This window comes from Bos indicus x Bos taurus, chromosome X (assembly GCF_003369695.1).
Source record: "Bos indicus x Bos taurus breed Angus x Brahman F1 hybrid chromosome X, Bos_hybrid_MaternalHap_v2.0, whole genome shotgun sequence".
NCBI classification, from domain to species: Eukaryota; Metazoa; Chordata; class Mammalia; order Artiodactyla; family Bovidae; genus Bos; species Bos indicus x Bos taurus.
The window spans coordinates 85,617,752-85,639,779 of NC_040105.1; the positions used below are offsets into that span (position 1 = coordinate 85,617,752).

The 22,028-nt window shown below is 40.8% G+C and overlaps 1 protein-coding gene across 8 annotated transcripts in view; it reads left to right on the plus strand.

Moving 5' to 3' along the window:
* The window catches only part of CHRDL1 (chordin like 1), a 135,303-nt gene that overhangs the window by 97,025 nt on the left and 16,250 nt on the right, over positions 1 to 22,028 (plus strand). For all 8 annotated transcript variants that reach the window (XM_027535206.1, XM_027535207.1, XM_027535202.1 and 5 more), the window contains 2 exons: positions 12,468 to 12,535; positions 20,128 to 20,296. In XM_027535206.1, the coding sequence (XP_027391007.1) occupies positions 12,468 to 12,535; positions 20,128 to 20,296 (237 nt within the window). The remainder of the gene's footprint in view (positions 1 to 12,467; positions 12,536 to 20,127; positions 20,297 to 22,028) is intronic.

The following is a 22,028-nucleotide window of genomic DNA, read 5'->3' on the forward strand; positions in this document are numbered from 1 at the left end:
TCTCCACCCCCTTACCTGTCTCATCGTGGTTCCTTGTTTATATCTTCAGTTGTGGAAAATATCTTCTGCTAGTCTTCAGGTCACTCTCAGAGGTGGTTGCTCTGTAAGTAGGTGAAGTTTTGGTATGCCCATGGGAGGTGAGTTCAGGATCTTCCTCTGCTGCCATCTTGATCCTACCTCCTGTTATGTGCCTCTCTTAACTCTTAATCCCCACAAGCTTGGAAGAGTTTCCTACTCCTCTTTTATCAATTAGGATCCTGCCCATCTTTCAAGACCCCAGCTGAAGTTGCAGCTCTTTTATTATTATTATTTTAATTTTTACAATGTTGTGTTAGTTTCTGCCATACAACAATGTGAATGGGCCATAATTATACATATATCTCCTCTCTCTTGAGCTTCCCTCCCCTCCCCCCGCACCCCTCTACGTCATCACAGAGCACCAGGATGGGCTCCCTGTGTTATACAGCAACTTCTCACCAGCTATGCATTTTACACATGATATGATAGTGTATATATGTTGATTCTATTTTGTCCATTCGTCCCACTCTCTCCCTCCCCGTCTTGTGTGGGGGACTTGTGTCCACAAGTCTGTTCTGTACATCTGTGTCTCCATTCCTTCCCTGCATCAATACTATTTTTCTAGATTCCGTATATATGCATTAATATATGATATTTATTTTTCTCTTTCTAACTTATTTCACTCTGTATAACAGGGTCTAGGTTCATCCATCTCACTAGAACTCACTGAAATTCATTTCTTTTTATGGCTGAGTAATATTCCATTGTATATCTATACTACATCTTCTTTATTCATTCACCTGTCAATAGACATCTAGGTTGCTTCTGTGTTCTGGCTATAGTAAATAGTGCTGCATGCATCTCATTTAAATAGCCTTACCTGATCATTCTAGTCCTCATTGGTCTCCTTCTTTGACCACTTCCAGGGCTTGGTCAGGTTGTAGGAACAGCAGCAGGAGACCCAGGTTTGATCCCTGGGTCAGGAAAATCCCCTGGAGAAGGAAATGGAAACCCACTCCAGTATTCGTGCCTGGAGAATTCCGTGGACAGAGGAGCCTGGTGGGTTATAGTCTATGGAGTCACAAAGAGTTGGACATGACTGAGTGACTAACACTTTGACATTTTCACATTATTATTCACTGTTTAATGGGTCTTGGCTCCTCAACTGGGAAGTTCTATGAGGAAAGGACCATCTTCTTCCTCTTTTGCCCCTAGCATAGTACTAAGCATATAACTTGTGATGGATTTGCTAACAGGAAAGAGAGCCACAATTATGTAAAGCTTTTGGCAAGCACTTAAAGTGTAGTCCTGCCTAGGGAGGCAGGAGAAATGACTGATCTTACAACTTACTCAACCCAAGCTCATTTATCTAATACATCTCCAGTTAGCCCAGGTGAAAATTGAATCTCTTTTTATGAAATTGAGATATTTTTACTAACTCCTTCATGGTAACTGAAACTGGAAGCAATTGTTTAAAAGCAATTTGTCAGTGTTCAAGACATCTGCCATTTTACCTAAAAGACTCTTGATTTCTATTTCCAAAAAGCAGCAAAATTACACCTCAGATGCCATCTTCGCTGAGCCCAGAGATCTTGAGGGAAGTGGTAAATGAGCTATTTCATTTTTTAACATCATAAAAATCTACCAAAATTTTCAAAGTTTTCGAAATCAAAGGAAATGAGAGAAAATAACAACTCTAAATATAGATCCTTACATATCAGTCAGGATCTCATTTTCTTTTTGCCCACATTTTCTGCAGAAACACTCCCATCTCCTGGTCATAATGGTAGGAAGGAAGCATTGCTAATGCAAAACACTGCTTTAAAAAAATTAAAAATAACTCAATAATTTTTGTGATTGTATGTTCTTGCCTAAACTTCAAAATGTATTGAAACACTCGATCTTTTCATAGCTGTAGAAGAGTTTGACCACCACTAGCAATTCCTTTTCAAAAGTGAATCATTCATGTTCATGAACATGGGACTATCTTAGAGATTTTCTATCCTTGTCTACTGCTCCTCTTCTAAACACCAACTGGAAGCTCTCTTCTTCCATGGAAACTTTCAGGTGGTTTTTGTTCTCTTTCCATCCCCTGTGGTCAGAATTCATCTTCACATCCTTGCTGACAATCCCAGGACTCCCAGTGCTCTGAAGTCGTGATGTTCCTTCTTGGCATGTCTTTTATGTCTAGAATGTTTCTTTTAGACAGAAAGCCCTCAGACAGTGGATGGGACAGCATTGACTTTCATACTGAGTTTAACAAATTAATAGTGATGATTCCTAATTGGCCATCTGGGGTATCCTGTCAAGGTCAATAATGCCCCATCCCATTGCTGGGCTGGAGGGTTTTTCATGTGTATTATGAGTCTGGTTCTACAATAAAAATAAGAAATTCCCAGTGAAGCATTTCAGAGCAATTATTTCTTCATGGGTGGTTAAAGCCACTCTTCTTTCAGCCTTGTCCTTCTGACTGCTTCAAAGGATATACCATGACTGCTCAGAAACACATTACTAGGTATACCCATTACTCTCATTAGAATAGACTTCGTGAACACTTAGACTTCAACGATTGTGGAAGTTAATCTGATTTGTTAACTGACAGTATAAACAGAGGAAAAAGAAACATCAGAAAGAAGAGTGATGTTAGGCAGAGGAATCATATTCGAACACTACACTGTAACTGTAAGAATTTATAAAGTCCAGGTCTCCGTGGCCCAGGCAAAGTGAACATTTGATATAATTATCCAGTTGGTATAAGCTAATTGTTGAAATGACTCCATCCACTTTTTCCTTGTTTTTGGCCATTAAAGTCGGACCCACATCTTCTGCTCCCACCAGGTAGTCCAGTCCTCTTTGGATGGGGCCAGGAAGCCAAAGTGGTATTCATGGAAAGAAGAAGGACCCTAAACTGATTGCTTTTCATTTCCAGGTTAACCAGGCAGTAAACAATGGTAGATCACTAAGTTTCCTTCTTCCATCCTGCTCGTTATTTTCCATTTTTGAAGGTGGTAGCACAGGACTCTATTTGGGTACTTGAATTTTTACCACTCAACTTTATGACTATGTAATTTGCACTGCCTCTCATAGGAGCAGTTATCTGTCCTCTCATACATTACTTTAAGCAAAGAGAGAAAAAGAGGTTTAATTAAAATGCAGACTCCTTTTCTAAATAAAAATGAAAAGGGAGAAGGTACTAGCATAATGATGAGAGAATCTAATCATTAGTTTAGAAGGAACGAGCTGAAGGAATGAAAAATGGCTGTGTGCAGCCATTTTTATTTTTTGGTGTCTCCAGGACCCTGGCTTTAGAAATGAAATTGTTCCCTTTCTATGTGTGGACATAAATTTTCTGTTAGGCTTCATTTTTTAAAAAATACAGGTGCTTTCTTTTGTTAAATACATTGCACACTTGTGCGTGTGTCCTTAGTCACTCAGTCATGTCTGACTCTTTGCAACCCCATAGACTGTAGCCCGCCAGGCTCCTCTGTCCATGGGATTCTCCAGGCAAGAATACTAGAGTGAGTAGCCATGCTTTCCTCCAGGGAATCTTCCTGACCCAAGGATCAAACCCATGTCTCCTGTGTCTCCTGCATCGCAGGCGGATTCTTTACCCTCTGAGCCATTGGGAAGCACACGTGTGAAGGTTCCTTAAGTTGGGTTTTCCCCATGTGTGGGCTACTCTTGAGAAGAAGAAAGAAGAAATAGAGGGAAAGGATAGGAAGAAGAGGGAGGGTGGATAATAGCTAACACATATAACACAGTGTGCTAGGCACTGTCCTAAGCTCTTTGCATATACTAATTCATTTCATCCTTACAACCATATAGGTAGGTATTATTGTCTCCATTTTATAAAGAAGGAAACTGAAGCACAGATGGGTTCATTCATGTGCTCAAAGTCACACAGGTGAGAAGGGGCAGAGTCAGGATTTGGACCCAGGTGGTCTGACTCCAGGCTGTTTTCTTTGCCATTATTACTATGCTGCCTCTCAGGTTGAGGGTGTGAAGCAACTTCAGGGACTCTTAAGTCTGAGGCTACTGGGAGGAGCAGACTTTGTGATTTCTCTGCTCCCAACGGCTAGATATACTAACACTTCCAGAAGAGTCATTGGGACTACCCTGGGATGTAAAGACCCCATTTCTAACCATAAACATTGATCTGTTTAATCACATCTCCATTGAAAGAGCAGAATGTGGGTCATGGGCCATGTCTAAGTTTCATTATTCCCTCTTTTATGATGCCTTCCTGCAAACACATGCACATTCTCACAATACAGTTTTTTAAAAAAACAGACATTTCTGATTTTTCTGGATAATACTTTTGTACTCCCCTTCTGATTTGGCTTGCCACTGGTGCCAGGAGTTCCCTCCTTGTCTGTGTCTTAGTATTTCTCGAGCAGGTATTTTGTTTAAAGTGCTAAGAGCTTAAAATTGACAGCCCAAACAATTAAGTGCTTTATTTGACAGCAAGGTATTTTCTAAAAAAAAAAAAAAAAAGGACTGTCCAAGAGTAATGGATAAAGAAGATGTGGTACATATACAGTGGAATATTACTCAGCCATTACAAAGAATGAAATAATGCCATTTCATGCAACATTGATGGATTTAGAGATTGTCATACTGAGTGAAATAAGTCAAAGAAAGATATATGACATCCCTCATATGTGGTATCTAAAAAGAAATGATACAAATGAACTCATTTACAAAACAGAAACAGACTCAGACTTAGAGAATGAGCTTATGCTTCCCAGGGGGGAAGGGTGGGGGGAAGGGATGGTTAGGGAGTTTAGGATGGGCATGTGGCCACTGCTATATTTAAAATGGGTAACCAACAAGGACCTACTGTATAGTACAGGGGACTCTGCTCAATGTTATGTCTCAGCCTGGATGGGAGTGGGGTTTGGGGGAGAATGGATATATGTATATGTATGGCTAAGTCCCTTCACTGTGCATCTGAAACTGTCACACCATTGTTTGTTAATGGGCTATACCCCAATACAAAATAAGAAGATTTTAAAAAATGACTGTCCACTTATGAGACACTAGAGCACACTTGCTCCCTCACCAACAAATTTGTAGAATTAGATATTTGGTAGTAGCTCCCCACCCCCCCCAACCAAGTCATCTGCTTCCATTCTCTTTTTAATCTCCAGTTTGGGTGTTGAGCACTGGTTATAAAGTGGCCCACCAGGGAACCTGGTACATAGTTACCTGGAGATTTCACGATCAGTTTTTTTCCTCTACTTACTCCCACTTTTCCTCAAAAACCCTTAGTTATTGCCTTGATTCTGCTGATTTCAACGTGTTCTTCGGAAAATACAGAGATCAGTTTTCCTTGTCATGGAGATCATTTCCCCTTGTCTTGGAAATTCATTTACAATTTCTATTTGCCTTATGATTAGAGTAACCATGGAATTTATCATCCCAACCAAGACACTTTTGAAAGTGAAAGAAGCAGTCTTAACAATTATGCCTGCCAGCAAAACAGACATAAAACTGAGCTGTCCCAGATAAATGAGAATCTATGGGCACCCTATTTGTGATGAGTGTGGTTCAGAAGTGGCCACATGCTGGCGTAGTTTTGCTGTCTGAGGTTTATCTTCATGGGTATCTCATAATCTCATTGTATACTTGGTCCTTTTGAGAAGACAAGGTTTACTTCTGTGACCTGCTCTGACCAATCAGAGATTAATAGGAGCAATGGGAGTTATAAACAGTCTGAATTTTAGCCTAGCTCTTGACCATTTTTCAAATGCTTGTTCTCCATTTCTCTCATTACCAGAAAGCCAAGCCATTCCATCTCCATAGGGTACCACTCAGAGTATAATTGAGGTTTGAATAAACAACACATGTGGCTTTTAAGGTTAAATGAATATTGTTTGACATACAGTACACTAGAGTTGTTTTTCATTTTGGTTTTAAAAATTGGTTAAAATTACATCTTGGTGCTTCTCGGAATTAACTAGGATCCATCTGTCTCCATTAGAATCACTGTTTTTTTTTTGTTGTTTTTTTTTTTAAAGCCTTGGCTGAAAAAAGAAGCTTCCTCTTACTCAATTTGTCCAGTGAATTAAGGAAAAAGGCAACGAAATAGGTTTTGGGGGCTTTGGTGCCTACTTTTTTCTTTTATGTCCTTGTCTCTTAGATACATCTAAGGTGAAATATTTAAGATTTAAATGGACAAACCTATTTTCAGCTCTCTAGATAGACCCCACCCCAGTCTAAAACACCACTGATGTGAACATCTAAGAAGATAATTCAAATTTAACTATTTAGCTTTGTTTCATATATAGAATAATTAAAATGTTGAAACCTTTAGGGGCTACTTATAGAACATTCTGGGCTTCCCAAGTAGCTCAGTGGTAAAGAATCCGCCTGCCAAGTAGGAGACAAGGGTTGATTCCTCAGTTAGGAAGATCACTTGGAGAAAGGAATGGCAACCCACTCCAGTATTCTTGACCTGGAGAATCCCATGGATAGAGAAGCCTGGTGGGCTTCAGTCCATGGGGTTGTAAAAGAGTCAGACATGACTGAGCGACTAAACAGCAACAACAATAGAGCATTCTAGCATAGAGAATGCCATTTTGAAGATTTTGAAAGCTCAAAGGCAACAAAAATACCAGTAGTTTGTAGTTCCTACTTGAGAATACAGACATGAACACACACACACACACACACACACACACAAGTAATGGCTCCAGTAGTTTTAAATGAAGTGAAATCATTCAAATTTAGGTACATATAACTGTCTGCAAATGCTTAGGTGGTTATGCCACATTTATCTGAACTTGTATTACAGCATATTTAATAGTCTGCATGATAATTGACTTGTCTCATTGCTTTGCCATCTTGCCTCTCTGCTTATTTAACAGGGACTGTATGCTTCTATATTGCTTTAAGATTCTGTCTGGACTATGAAGTATTTAAAGACCCTCTTTAAAAGCCTTTTTAAGACTCTAGGGTCTAAGTATAATAACTTGAACTTCTTAGAAGGTCATACTGAATAAACATTTCATGTCAATACCAATCATTAAATCTACATTTAAAAAGGGCACATGATGAGGAGAGCTACTCTCTCATTTTTCTTTTATAATTTGTTCTCTTTTGGCTGCTTCAATTCGGCTTGAAACCACATACTATAGCATTTACATTTTGTTTTGCCATTTTGCTGGCAAATCTTTCCTGGTTTCAAATCTTCTCTCTGGTCCCATATTTTCATTTGGCTCAGGACATGACTTTGACCCAGCACTGCCAGCCAAAATGTAACAAGTAAATCCAAGTGCATTCCCACTCAGTCACTGTCAAGAGCAGTGTCATACCCCAGCTCTCCTGACTTGCAACCCTAATGTCATTTTATACTTTCTCCTTTGCCTTCCTCTTCCATTATCAAATCTTCCCTCGGGGTCTTATAATTTACATGTTATCTGCAGTAGTATGATTCACCCCTTCTTTGCTGTTTTCTCAATTCTCATGGCCTATTACATATTACTACAACAGCCTCCTGGTTGGCCTCCCAGATTCTAATTGCTCCCCAACCAGTCAACACCCCCTTGCCAGGATAAGCTTCCACAAATATTACTTTTACCATAGGCACCTCTACATAAAAAATGGTAACACAATCAAATGTGAATGCTTTAGTCTCTCTTTGAAGTTTCACGAGAAATATTTACAACCCAGTTATCTCAACAACCCATCCCCCCCCCTCCTTTTTTCTCTCTCCACCAGCCCCATTTCTCTTGTTTCACTTCTGAAGCTTCCACTAAAGCCACACCTTGCTTGCTGTGTCCACTATGTGACTTTCTATTTCCAAAACTCCAATCCTTTACAAATGCCATTTCCTCCAGTTGGCAATCCCTTCTGCCCATGTGACTGTCTGTTTATAACCTGCAGTTGTTGTGTTTAGTTGCTCAGTCATGTCCGACTCTTTTGTGACCCCATGGACTGTAGCCTGCCAGGCTCCTCTGTCCATGGGATTCCCAGCTAAGAATACTGGAGTGAGTTGCCCTTTCCTTCTCCAGGGGATCTTCCTGACCCAGGGATCGAACCCTGCATTGCAGGTGGATTCTTTACTTCTAAGGCACCAGGGAAGCCCTTATACTCTGCAATATCTACTTCTAAAAACATGACTTAACAATTCTTTGGGGATGGTTTCCATGATTACATCTGACTGTTCACTCCACACAATTGATATCTCCTAAGCATATATATTCCATTTGCCTTTCCAGTTGTTACTCTGTTTGTGTGTTTAGGTTCATCTGATTTCCATATTGGTTACCTGTCACCTCCAAACAGGTTGTAAATGTCTTGAGGGAAGGGTCCAGCCCTGATTTGCCTTCTCCTTCTGACTTAGTATCAAGTTCTCTACCCAAGAAGCATTCAATATATGTTAACTGACTTTGGGGAGTTACTTTTTTCTTTTTAAAAAATGTTATTGAAGGTGATTTACAGTTGATTTACCATGTTGCGCTAATTTCTGCTATACAGCAAAGTGATTCAGTTATAGTCATGGCTCAGATGGTAAAGAATCCACCTGCAATGCAGGAGACCTGGATTCAATCCCTGGGTGTGGAAGATCCACTGGAAGAGGAACCCATTCCAGTATTCTTGCCTGGAGAATCTCGTGGACAGAGGAGTCTGGCAGGCTACAGTCCATAGGGTCACAGAGTGGGACATGACTGAGCAACTAAGCACAGCACAGCATATATTCCTTTTCACATTCTTTTCATGGTTTATCTTAAGATATTGGATATAGTACCCCATGATATACAGTAGAACTTTGTTGTTTATCTACCCTATATATACTGTTTGTATCTGCTAATCTCAAAATCCCAATCTTTCTGTCCCCTAGCTCCCTCCACCTTGGCAACCACAAGTCTGTTCCCCGTCTGTGAATCTATTTCTGTTTCATAAATATGTTCGTTTGTGTTGCATTTTATATTTCACATAACAGTGATACCGTATGGTATCTGTCTTCCTCTTTCTGACTTATTTTGCTTAGTCTGATAATCTCTAGGTCCATCCATGTTGCCACAAATGGTATGATTTTATTCTTATTTTATGACTCATATTCCATTGTATATGTGTACCTCATCTTCTTTATCCATTCATCTGTTGATGGACATTTAGGTTGTTTCCATGTCTTGACTATTGTAAATAGTGCTGCTATGAACATAGGGTTTCATGTATCTTCTCAAATTATAGCTTTATCCAGGTAAATGCCCAGGAGTGAGATTGCTAGATCATATGGTGACTATATTTTTAGTTTTTTGAGGAACCTCCATACTGGTTTTTATAGTGGCTACACCAATTTACATTCCCATCAACTGTATAAGAGGGTTCCCTTTTCTCCACATCCTCTCCAACATTTAATATTTGTAGACTTTTTAATGATGGCCATTGTGACTTAGGCATTATTTTTTTATATAAACAAAGGTGCAAGCATCTTCACTTTTACAAGGTTAGTTATGGTTTCCAAAGAGTCTGCATGTGGTCTTTGTCTGCTATCTTTACTCAGACATGGAATAACCAGGAAGAGGTAAGTCTGCTATTGGCTAAGCACTTAATTCTGTATGTTTGAAGTTCAATTCAGTGAATAAACTGAGCATCTGATGTGTACCAGATCACTGACCCCCACCCCAGAACTTCTGACTTACTAGGTACAGGGTGGGATCCAAAATATTGCATTTCTCACAAGTTCCCAATTTATGCTGATGTTGCTGATCTGGAGACCACACTTTGAGAACCAGTGATGTAGGCAACACAGAGGGAGGTCTGAGACATGGTCTCTTTAGGGATTTGCATTCTCTTTAGGGAAACAAGGCAGGCTCAGGAAACATTTAACAGCAGAAAATATTGTAAAGTATTTTAGTATTCATTCATTCAAGAAATTGAGTATGTACTAACTACATGCCCAGCCCTGGTCTAGGTGCTGGGGTTGGTTACATCAGGGAACATGATAGACAAAAACCCTTGTTCTCATAGGAGAATTTTAGTAGGAGAAAGCAGACAAGAAATAAAATACATATACCACAAGATACTCTTGAGTCTTAGAATGGAAAATCAAAGATGGTGGTAAGAAGTATCAGAGGGTATTTGAAATTTTAAATAGGTGGTCAAAGAAGATTTCCTAATTCCATCATTTGATGAGTATTTATTGAGTGACTATTATGTATCAGGTACTGTTATAGATCATGGTGATACATCCATGAATAACACAAATAATAAAAAGGACAGGTCCTTATAGAATGAATACACTTATTTGGGAGCAGGGAAATCTGGAATTCGGGGTGTTAGCTGTCGTCAACTGATTATATGAGTGAATGGCTCCTTGCCCTCTCTGAGCCTTGGTTTCTCCACCTGTTAAATGGAACTGTTGGACAAATTTTCAAAATAGATGAAGTCCTATACATCTCTAAAGCTACAGGATGCTAAGTCCTTTAATTGTGCAGTCATTAAGTCATGTCTGACTCTTTGTGACCCCATGGACTACAGCATGCCAGACTTCCCTGTCCTCCACTATCTCCTGGAGTTTGCTCAAGTTCATGTCCATTGAGTTGGTAATGCTATCTAACCATCTCATTCTGTGCCACCCTCTACTCCTTTTGCCTTCAATCTTTCCCAGGATCAAGGTCTTTTCCAATTAGTCGGCACTTCACATCAGGTAGCCAAAGTACTGGAGCTTCAGCTTCAGCATCAGTCCTTCCAATGAATATTCAGGACTGATCTCCTTTAGGATTGACTGATTTGGATCTCCTTGCAGTCCACGGGACTCTCAAGAGGCTTCTCTGGCATCACAATTCAAAAATACCAATTCTTTGGCACTCAGCCGTCTTTATTGTCCAACTCTCACATCTGTACATAACTACTAGGAAAACCACAGTTTTGACTATAAGGACCTAAGTCCTTTAGGCAATAAGAAATATGTAAGAGTACTTGAAGAAAGCTTTGTAGAAGAGGAAAACCTGAATGTTTTTCATAGTCATACAGGAGTTCTGAGGTGTGGGAGATGGGAAGGTAATTTCAGAAGAATAATATGAGCAGAACCATGGAAGCAAGAATGGGAGCCACAGGTTCACTGAAGAGTAAGGAGGTCAAAGGGATTTCATTGTAGAGTAGCTAAGATAGTTGGATAGGAGGTAGATGTTCAGTAAAGATGAGGTGGGGGCTGATTATAGACAGTCCTACATGGGAACCTACTGAGGATATTTTTTTGATCAGAAAACGATACCATTATATAGTCAAAGTAGTGTTTTAGGAAGATAAACCTAGAAATCACAGTTAAGTCTTCAACATTCATAATTTTTTTCCAAGAGATGATCTTTGAATCATGGAGGGTTAAAGCCATGCTTTGTTTTATGTCACTGCTCAGTGATAATATTGGTATCAAATGAATTTTGAGGTCTTTTACCAGCCCTAAACCAGTAAAAGTACTTGAACCAGTAACATGTTACTCATTAGAGTTAGGTTTCAAAATTTTGGGAGATTAATTAGGGTAGAAAATTCTTAATGTTTATATATTTTTGTATTCCTTGTTATCCCATGAGATATATGATTGAATAGATATTGGGTTTATTTTCAACCAGGTACACACACACACACACACACTCTCTCTCTCTCTCTCTCTCTCTCTCTCTCTCTCTCACACACACACACACACACACACAAATAGTACTCATTTAGAGTGATGCAAATATCTCTAAGACTAAGCTCTTCCCATCTGCTTACTTGGACATAGATAACACAAGGCAATATTTTTGGAGATTATTCTCTTATTTTTTTTATATTTAATTAGCTGAGGAATATCCATATCTGTTGTGCATTTGCCTTTCTCAAGGCTGAAAGTAGAATCTTTACCCTAAAAGCAATTAGTCTAGAAGCAACTAAAATGATAGGGGTTCACTGTTCAAAACTTGGGTCGTGGAGACCCAGAGAAAGGTGTTTCAGGCAAAAATAGAAGATATGGGTTGTGTAAACACTCCAACCACAGCAAGTTTTACGTTAACTTTCAGATCAAGTTGTACCTTCTTAGAGACATAATGGTGAATTTAACAAATCATGACAGACCAAATTCACAAAACTCTCATTCTTTAAGCGTAGTTTAAACACAAGTTGAATATGACCTGTAAAATACTTAACTGTCTTCAGAATAAAATAAGCAGAAGTGACGATGATGGCTATATTACAGTGGAAAGTGATGATTTTCCCTTTCATTTTCCAAATTCTGTGTAATATTGCTGGATGGTCTATTTTAGAAAGTGGCAACTTTCTTTGAAGTTGTCTTGAAAAATGAGGCACACCCAGGCAGAAGTCTTTCAGCATTGCTGTTCAAAGAAAGCCACAATGGCTACAATGTCTAAAGAACTTTGGGATCATAGAACCCAAAGGGTTACTGGGTCACAAGGGTGATATTTTTCCCTTTTATGTATATATGATTATTTCTTTTTCATAAACAGGGGATGGAGAATTGTCGTGGGAACATTCTGATGGTGATATCTTCAGGCAACCTGCCAACAGAGAAGCAGTAAGTGTGAATAGCTCAAATAATTCAAGACTTCACAGCATCAGGCCAGACTGCCCTCCCTCCATGGCTACTGTCCCAGCAATTCCATAAAAGGACCTATCTCTAACACCATTTTTCATCCCTGTCCTCAGAAATTTGAATGCCATCATCACCAACCTGGAACCATTTAAGTGTGTTGTGTAATTGGTAACCGAGGCCAGGACATGAATACAAAAAATCATAGCCCAGCCTTTAGGCACCCTTCGTCTAAATTAGAAGTCATCCTTTCAGGATGACTTGCCAAATATTTGTCTTCTGTAAGGAAGGCAAATCACTACCCCTAGCTCAACAGTGAGGACCTTCTGTGGGATTGCAAGGTAGGTGAGCCCATCCTTTGGGCATAGGTACCTTGGACATGTTCACATAAACCCTTCCCTAAGTCGTAGGCTCCCAGTCATACAGCTGGAAGAGAGGAAGGGTAGCAGCCAGATTCCCTTCCTCTACCTGCAGCATCTTCTCGTTTTCCCTCTTGGTGCTAATCTCAAAATAACTCTTAGGAGCGGTCATCTCTCTCTATGTATAGTCATAGCATCTCTTATTCCTTTTTATTTTGAAATAATTAACAAGAAAGAAACCCTCCAATAAATATATGTTTAAGTACAGTGACACTCCAATTCTCTAAAAATCAGCAAGGCAGATAGTCCAGTTCAAATGATCTATCATATTTTGGGACTTTATATATAGAGTCCATATGTGATTGTATGAAATCATGAGTGTGCAACTTTTGAAAATGGTAAAGCATTGTAGAATTTAAAGAATCTTTAATTTCATAAAAAATGCACAAAAAGTACAAAATAAGAATCTTATTATCAAAATATGATAGATCATTTGAACTGGACCATCTCCCTTGCTGATTTTTAGAGAATTGGAGTGTCACTGTATTTAAACATATATTTATTGGAGGGTTTCTTTCTTGTTAATTATTTGAAAATAAAAAGGAATAAGAGATGCTATGACTATACATAGAGAGAGATGACCACTCCTAAGAGTTATTTTGAGATTAGCACCAAGAGGGAAAACGAGAAGATGCTGCAGGTAGAGGAAGGGAATCTGGCTGCTACCCTTCCTCTCTTCCAGCTGTATGACTGGGAGCCTACGACTTAGGGAAGGGTTTATGTGAACATGTCCAAGGTACCTATGCCCAAAGGATGGGCTCACCTATTCATCATACCCTTCTACAATAGAAGTATGTGTGCTCAGTCACTTCAGTCGTGTCTGACTCTTTGCAGCCCCATGGACTGTAGCCCACCAGGCTCCTCTGTTCATGGGATTTCCCAGGAAAGAATACTGGAGTGGGTTGCGATTTCCTCCTCCAGGGGATCTTCCTGACCCAGGGATCAAACCCACATCTCCTGTGTCTCCTGCATTGGCAGACGGATTCTTTACTGCTAGCACCACATGGGAAGCCCACAATAGAAGTAAACAGAGCAGTCAATGTAGAATTATTTTCATAAAAGCAAGACAAAAGGAGACAGCCTAAAGGCTATCTCTAGGGGCTTGGTTAAATAAACCCAGCCTATGGGACATCATACAGTTGTTAAAAAGAATGTGGTACTGAACATCAAAAGGCAGTAAAGTGGAGGGAGCGCCAAGATACAGTCTGTAAACAAACAATATACAATACAACATACAACAACAACAAACAAACAGGATACAATGTATACTGTCATTTACTTCTGTAAAAATTGTCTGTGCACATATGTAAATGCATATTAAAAGATCTAGAAGATTATATACCAAGGTATTAAGAGTGATACTCTCAAAGGGGTGCAAGTGGGCAGGAAGAAAGCTGCGTGCATGCTCTATGCTCAGTTATTTCAGTTGTGTCCAACTCTTTGAGACCCCATGGACTATAGCCCACCAGGCTTTTCTGCCCTTGGGATTCTTGAGGCAAGGATACTGGAGTGGGTTGCTATGCCCTCCTCCAGGGCTCTTCCCAACGCAGGGATGGAACCAGTGCCTCTTAGGTCTCCTTCATTGGTGGGTGGGTTCTTTAACACTAGCGCCACCTTTGTGTTGTATCTTCTGTATTATTTGATATATTTCAATGAGCATGAATTAGTTTTGTAATAAATTTAAATGATTTTGAAAATTTTAGGAATTAGTTCTCAACAGACATTGTATATACGGTAAGGAATTATAGGTCAGGCCCAAGAATCATGAGGGTGTGGAGAAGGTGTTGATCCAGGACCTAATAAAATAATGAGTACCAACACAACATCTCAGTGTGGCAAAGGTCATCACATGTGCCACTTCTGACTTCATGTCCCCAGCTTGCCAACGCCCTCAGCAGTGAGATTAAAGGATTTGCATTTGTTTTATTGCGAGGTCATATTCTTTTCAAGACATTCCTGTTTCCAAATGAGTGAAGAAGGATTTGTGGGTGGAGTGGAGAATACTCTGGATGTCTTGAAAAAACAGCATTCCTGCAAGAGAGAGTGGGCTTTTCAGTTTGCGGGTTCCTATAGACCCCAAGGAAGGATTTTCTCCATCCAGCAATATACCAGCTTTATACTAAGTGAGATTCCTTCCAGATCCTGATAGGAGAGGATATCAGTCTCCCTGTTCTGTGTTGTGAACTTCACTTTTTTCTCAGCCCCAATTTTTTTTTTTTTTTATCATGGTATGATATTGAGAGTAGCTAAGTTAGTCACTGCCAACCAGATGCCATTCTAAGCCAAATTTAGGTCTCAGTCACCTTAAGCTGGGTGCCTTAGCCCCCAACACTAAGCACTGTGGCCCACTCGGTGGTTTTGCTAGTAATGCCATTAATTTTCATTTCTTCTTGACTTCATCACAGGCTAGCCCTGCCTCCATCGTTGTATTTCAGCCTCATTTTATTGTTCTTCTTAAACTGCTAGTCACAGAACTGGACTTAATCCGATACTTCCCATAGCTAAAAGGTCAAATGTAGAAGGCAGGACCTTGAAAGAGTTATAAATTTTCAAAGGAGGTCAAGACCTATCTTTAGAAACAAATATTTGGGCCTGGTAGGCCAGCATGTCCAGATGGTTCCACTTTATTATAAATAAATATTTTCCTTTGTTCTACAAGGGATAGATACTGTGGGATATGATTTAAATAATAAATAGCATCTGTAGTAACAGAAAAGTATGTACCTGGCACATAGTAGGCACCCAATAAATATGTGTTGAATGAATGGGCATGGAAGGTGGAGTGAAATGTATGTGTGTATGTTGTAAAGATGGAGGGCAGACCATTCCTTAATGTTGATTTATAGAAATTTCTCCCAAATCAGAGAGAAATTCTTCAAACTTATTAGAAGGTAAGAGAATCCCTTCTGAATACCCTTTGCAGGCCCATGGGAGGGAAAGAAGGGCAACCCTAACAACACATTTCCTTCTTTGTGGGATTTTTTTTTTTTTTTGGCATTGCACTATGTGGCTTTTAGGATCTTAGTTCTCTGACAAGGCATGGAACCCATGCCCCTTGCATTGGAAGCTTGGAGTCCTAACCACTGGACTGTCAGGGAAGTCCCAACAACACATTTCTGATTCAGTAGACGGTGCTCTTTAGTAGACTGTTCCTATTCCCAGGGAACCATCACAACCTTGGGTCAACAGAAACAGAGCTGATTGGTTTATTTTGCCAAGTGGGCTGAAAACCCTCAGTTTACCAAGTTTTACAAAATGCACAAGTAGGAGAACCTGCAATTCAGTGATGACTCCTTTGTAAAAACTTAAAATGGTTTCCATTTGATTTCCAGCTCTTAACTTTATATAAACTGGTCCTTGTTCCATCAGGGGAAGTGTGTGTGTGTGTGTGTGTGTGTGTGTGTGTGGTATGTGAGTAGAAAGAAGTAGCCATAGTGTGGAAAGCCAAAACATGAAAGCAAGCATAATTTTGTTTTGGACAACAGCCAAACTCTGATTTTGCCCCCAATAGATTACTCAGAGATTTACCATCACCAATTCTTAGCAAAACTGAAAGAATTTGGCATACAAACAATGTGAAGCACATAAAAATCCGTGTCCCATTCACATTGTCAGAACAGTGCTGTGGATAGGAAACTGGCCTGAGTGTCTCCCAGACGGGGATAGTACTAGGTTACTCGTGACTAAGATGTCATGTGCTTGTGGCTATGTGGATTAGAATACATTCAGAAACATTTTTCACATTAAACTTTTTTTCTGTGTAGGCTCACTTGCGACTGTAAGAGATAACGCAGAGAGATGGTGTGTACACTTTACCCAGTTTCCCCAGTGATGCGTGTGCACGCATCCTCAGTCGTGTCTGATTCTTTTTGGTCCCATGGACTGTAGCCTGCCAGGCTCCTCTGTCCATGGAATTTCCCAGGCAAGAATACCCCAAGAGTGGGTTGCCATTTCCTGCATTTTCATGCTACGTTGCTTCAGTCGTGCCCAATTCTTTACAACCCCATGGACTGGAGCCTGCTAGGCTCCTCTGTCCATGGGATTCTCTAGGCAAAAATACTGGAGTGGGTTGCTGTGTCCTCCTCCAGGGGATCTTCCCGACCCAGGAATCGAACCTGCAGGCAGATTCTTTAGCACACACAGTGAGTGCACTTGCAAAACTGTAGCACAGACACAGAAACATGAAGGCATTTCCAAGGCCATTTCTACACTTTCATGTTTCCTGTCTCTGCCAAAAAAAGCCCATATATCTTAGATACTGGAACAAGCCAAGAAGAAATTCCCGGGTAGCTTCTACCATGGCGGGGGATTTTCCAACACCCGGAAAGAACTGTGTAACAGCCAGCTCAGAAGCCCAAGATATTTGTCAATCCTGCAAGTCAGTAAATCAAATAATACCAAAATATTGAGCAGAAGAAAACAAAGCCTCGCTCTGTGATTGTTTCTACCTAACTGGTTTTGACCTGCTTCCTCAAGCAGCCTATTATTCAAGACTGGTTTTAAAGATAAGCTCCAATTTCACTTACAACTCCAAGGTGTTAATGCCTCTTTCTCCTTCCTGTTAAGTTCCCAGGTCAGACAGGCCTCAGGTAAGCCTCTTTCCTTTGTTCAAGGGAAGGACTCTTAAAGAACCATTACTCCTAAATCAAAATCACACATCACTACCCCTACCCTGGGGCCAAAACAGAAGATCCTTTATGTCAGTGATTCTCAACCTGGGCTTCACATTATGGTTCCCTGAGGAGTGTCTAAAAATCTCATTGCCCAGGCCTTACCCCAGACCAATTCAATCAGAATCCCTGGGGGTGGGATCAGTATTTTTACGGCTCCCCCAGGTGATTCTCTGTGCAGCCAAGGTAGAGACCAGTGGTGTGTGTGGTTGTGAATGCTGTAGCAGACTTCTATATAGGAGAGAATTTTTCTTTGCAGCAGCTTTTAAGCAAATATTTGTGGACTCCTGAGCTTAACCAGATATGATCTCTCTCACGTCCCCCTCCTGTTAGCCTTCCTCTCTCCTGCCCTGCTCTCCCACTCTTCTGCCATCTCCCAAAACTCGGTCTTCACTCTTGCCCCAGATTAAGTCCCTCTTCTTCTTGGCCTCAGTTTCTCTGTCTGTAAAACAAGTCTTAAAAGAGATGAGGTTTGGAGAGAGCTGGGCTGGCCTCTGATCAAAACTCCTGAGGTTTTTGTGTGTGTGTGTCATGAATCATTTTTCTACCCTTATCATATGTCCAGGCTCTGAGTCCCTGGTACCGAGCTTTTCATTTTGTGTTTGCCCACATGAATCAAAGAACTCCTTGTACTTGCAGCTTATCCTGGGTCAGCAATCTTCTCTCTCAAATTCTAGCCCCATTGAACCCCCTCGTTTCGGCATCAGTAGGACACCCACCAGCTAAACTGTCCTCTCTTTGGCAACTGTATTCCTTTGGCAAAACTTTACCAAACTCTAGAAAGGACAGAACAGTCTGTAATGGCCTTTGTGGAATGTGAGTTGATTGTGGCAGAAAAAGACATATGAGCCATTGTGGGAATGAAAAATATTTGCACTGAGAATACTGTCTGTGTGCATGATAATAAATTGATGTAAATTCTTATTGTGTAAGTTTTTATAGCAATGTACCAGCATGGGCTTTTCTTGGATATAAAATTAATGTTCTCTTTCTCTTACTCCAGCTCCTATTCACTCTCTCCTTCTCCCACCAAGGCCTTCCCACCCCCTAACCAGAAGAGTAATAATAATTCCCAAAGCTAAATTTGCTACATATGTATCTATAGAGCATAACTATAATAAATGTTTTATGGGATGGTGGGGTCAGGGGACCCCATAACTACCATCTCAATGTTCCCTGATATTTCTGTCATTGAATATAAGGATCTTCCTTTTTAATTGCCTGGTTCTTTCAGGGGATCCCCCTTCTCTTACCCCTGACAATTACCCCTAAAACACACTATTATTTGGTTTTAAGCCTTAAGGTTGTAGCCTATGTCCATTCCATTCTCCTCTACCCCTATTCTACTTCATCTCCTGGATGAGGGATGCATAGCAGAATATGGACTCATCGTGTGTCTTGAACCCTTGCTGAAAGAGCAGTGATGGAGTCATCTGTACTACAAGACTCTAAGCTTTCATGAGGGACTGCAGCTTTCCTTGATCCATTCAACAAGGCTTTGATGAGCACCTTCTAGAGGCTGGAGACTATTTTAAGGCACTGGAGATACAGCGGTGGATACAGCAAAGTCTTCACCTCTGGAGCTGACATTCTAGTATCATCCTACACAATCAATGCTTCTGTCCATAAAACGTCTGGGGTATCTGTGCCCTGCTGTGTGACCTCATCTCATTGCCTGCATCTGCCTGCATGTCAGTACCTCTTATCCAGATGAGACTTGCCTCCTGCCTCTTCCTCCTATCCAGTTCACCCTACACATTATCAGGACTCAGTGTTTTGAAACACAGCTTTCCCCCACCCCCCCATACTTAAAAAGAAAATCCCTGAAAGACTTCTATACTCTCACCTCTATTGCCTACCAAATAAAGTCCTCGCCCCTTAGCCTGTCATTTCAAGTCCTCCATGATCTGGCTCTAACCCACTTTTGGAACGTTATCCTCCAACTGTTCCCTTTTATGGATTCTATGTTCTCTGCTACACCTTCTCAACTTGGAAATCTCTGCCTGAAATATTCCTCACCAAGTCTGCCTGTAAAAAGTCTGCTTACCCTTCATGGCCCAGGTCACAAACTCTCCACGACTACAAGTTCTCTGTCTTGGTCTTAATTTACACAGCATTTTATCCTTATCTTTTGGCCTTTGGCCTCTATCACACTCTGCCTTGTATTGCAGGCAACAATCTAACTTCTTAAACCCAAAGGTGAGATTCTTGGGAACAGGAAAGATACTTTACCCTGGGGGATTATGTTCTCCCTTGAGGCTAGTCTGTGAATCTAGTCCAGTCTCCTACAAGGAGAGAGACATCTCAGCTACCCGTGTTGTTCATCCTACACATCCCAATGTCTCTATTGGGTTTGGGTGGACATGGAGTTAAGATTAGAGCTCATCACCAAAACTCATCAAACAACCTCTAAGGTAACTAGATTCGTCTTGGTCTCCTCATGGGCAGAATCGGAGGGGGCTGAGTTTGTCCTTTTGTCATTTCACAGAGGCATTCTTACCACCGCTCACACTATGATCCTCCACCGAGCCGACAGGCTGGAGGTCTGCCCCGCTTTCCCGGGGCCAGAAGTCACCGGGGAGCACTCATGGATTCGCAGCAAGCCTCGGGGACCATCGTGCAGATCGTCATCAATAACAAACACAAGCATGGACAAGGTAAGGGACAGGCTTCTTTGGTACCACACCCAGTCGGGGCCTCAGCGGCCCCAGTCTTTGGAGGGCTGGAGCTAGGAAAGGACCCTTTATCCTGTGCATATCAGACATTCCCACATGGATCACTTACCATCCAGTCTACCATGCCAGCGTGGACAAGCAGCTCCAGGGGACTGTCAGTCCAAAGGCCATAGTTTATATTTCAGGCATATCTGTCCTTAAGGACAAAAGGTGAGAAAGCTGTGAATCTAATGCACCATCCAGCATTTTATCCCATGCCCCTGGGGGTTGAAAGTCATTTGGGAAAGTTCACTGGGGCTTTAACAAGATGAAAGGTGGTTGGTTTTCCACCCGAACACCCAATCTTCAAAGGTACTCAGCTCTAAACGCTTCTAAATTTCTCATCCGAACCTTAGAAATAGCAATTCTTACCCCTCGTTGCCCCAGCTTCTCCTGGGACTCTTGTTGAAGGTACTTATTCCAGGCTCCACATGCAGGGATTCTAATTCATAGGAGGAGATTATGCTTAGAAATGAGTAATCCATTGAGAAATCCAGAAACCTCCTGGCTGAGCCACAGGCAGACTGATTAGGTTAGTACCACTGTGTAGCCCACTCAGATGACCAGCTGACTACAGCAGGCACCCACACGAATCCACAGCCCCATTCCCTCCTGCACATAGTTCTCCACTGAGACCCTGCACCGCACCTCCCTACCCCACCAGTGGTGGGGTGGGGAGAGAAATTCAATCAAATAATTGACTGCTTCTTACTTTTCTAGGCATCCTGTCAACCAGTTCATCAGAGCACAAGCTCAGCTGGTTCCTTATTATGAAACCACAAACATGTTTTGTTTCCTTTAAAAGAAAAATCAAAGACAGTTCTCTGAATGGGTTAAAAGTAATAAATTATTAAACCGAATGATTGAATAACATGGGTGAAAAACAATCCGTTAAAAGAACCCCTACTATAAATTTCAACAAAGCTAGTCAGGCCAAAGCTAGTTGATCACATCTGTTACTAGTTAGATGTAAATTTCAGATTACAGATTTTTTAAAAAATTAATTGCTTTTGAAACTAAGAGGCTTAAAAGAAGAACATTCAAAATAAAACTCTTAATAAAAAATGGTGATCTATTAGCAGAATTGGAAATATTTACTATTGATCTGGGTTTGATTTGAAATTTATTATTTTGAAATTCCAAGGCATTCTGATATGAATTTACTAAAGGAGGAGTTTAGGTAAAGATGCAGTTTGATTTTCAATCTTAAATTGCCTTGAATAGATTCCATTTGCTCTGAAAGAATTTCAAAGTCTTAAAAAACAGGAGAGGAAATGGACTTTGAAAAATCCTAAATCCCATAATTTCCACAGACCTCTTCATTTTCAGGGCAGAGGCTCATCCCTTCATTTCTCCATGTCCTACAAAAGCCCCAGCTGGTTTACATTTATTCGTTACCGCCATTAATTTGGACTCAGCCGTTCTCTCCTGACCTTTTTCTATTATAGTTCATTGGAGAGTCACTTGTGCCCACCTCCAACTCCCAACACCCCAGCTGGATGACTCAAAATCATCTTGAGAATTTGTTGGTGAGGAGAAGGCTGTGTTTTACCCTAGAGAATCGATCTCACTGTATTACTTTCAGTGTGTAGGCTCTCACCTGGTCTGGATGATTCCCCTAGTCCAAATGTTTAAGGGAGAGGTAACCTGGCTCTCCATCACTGTGGGTCCTGCC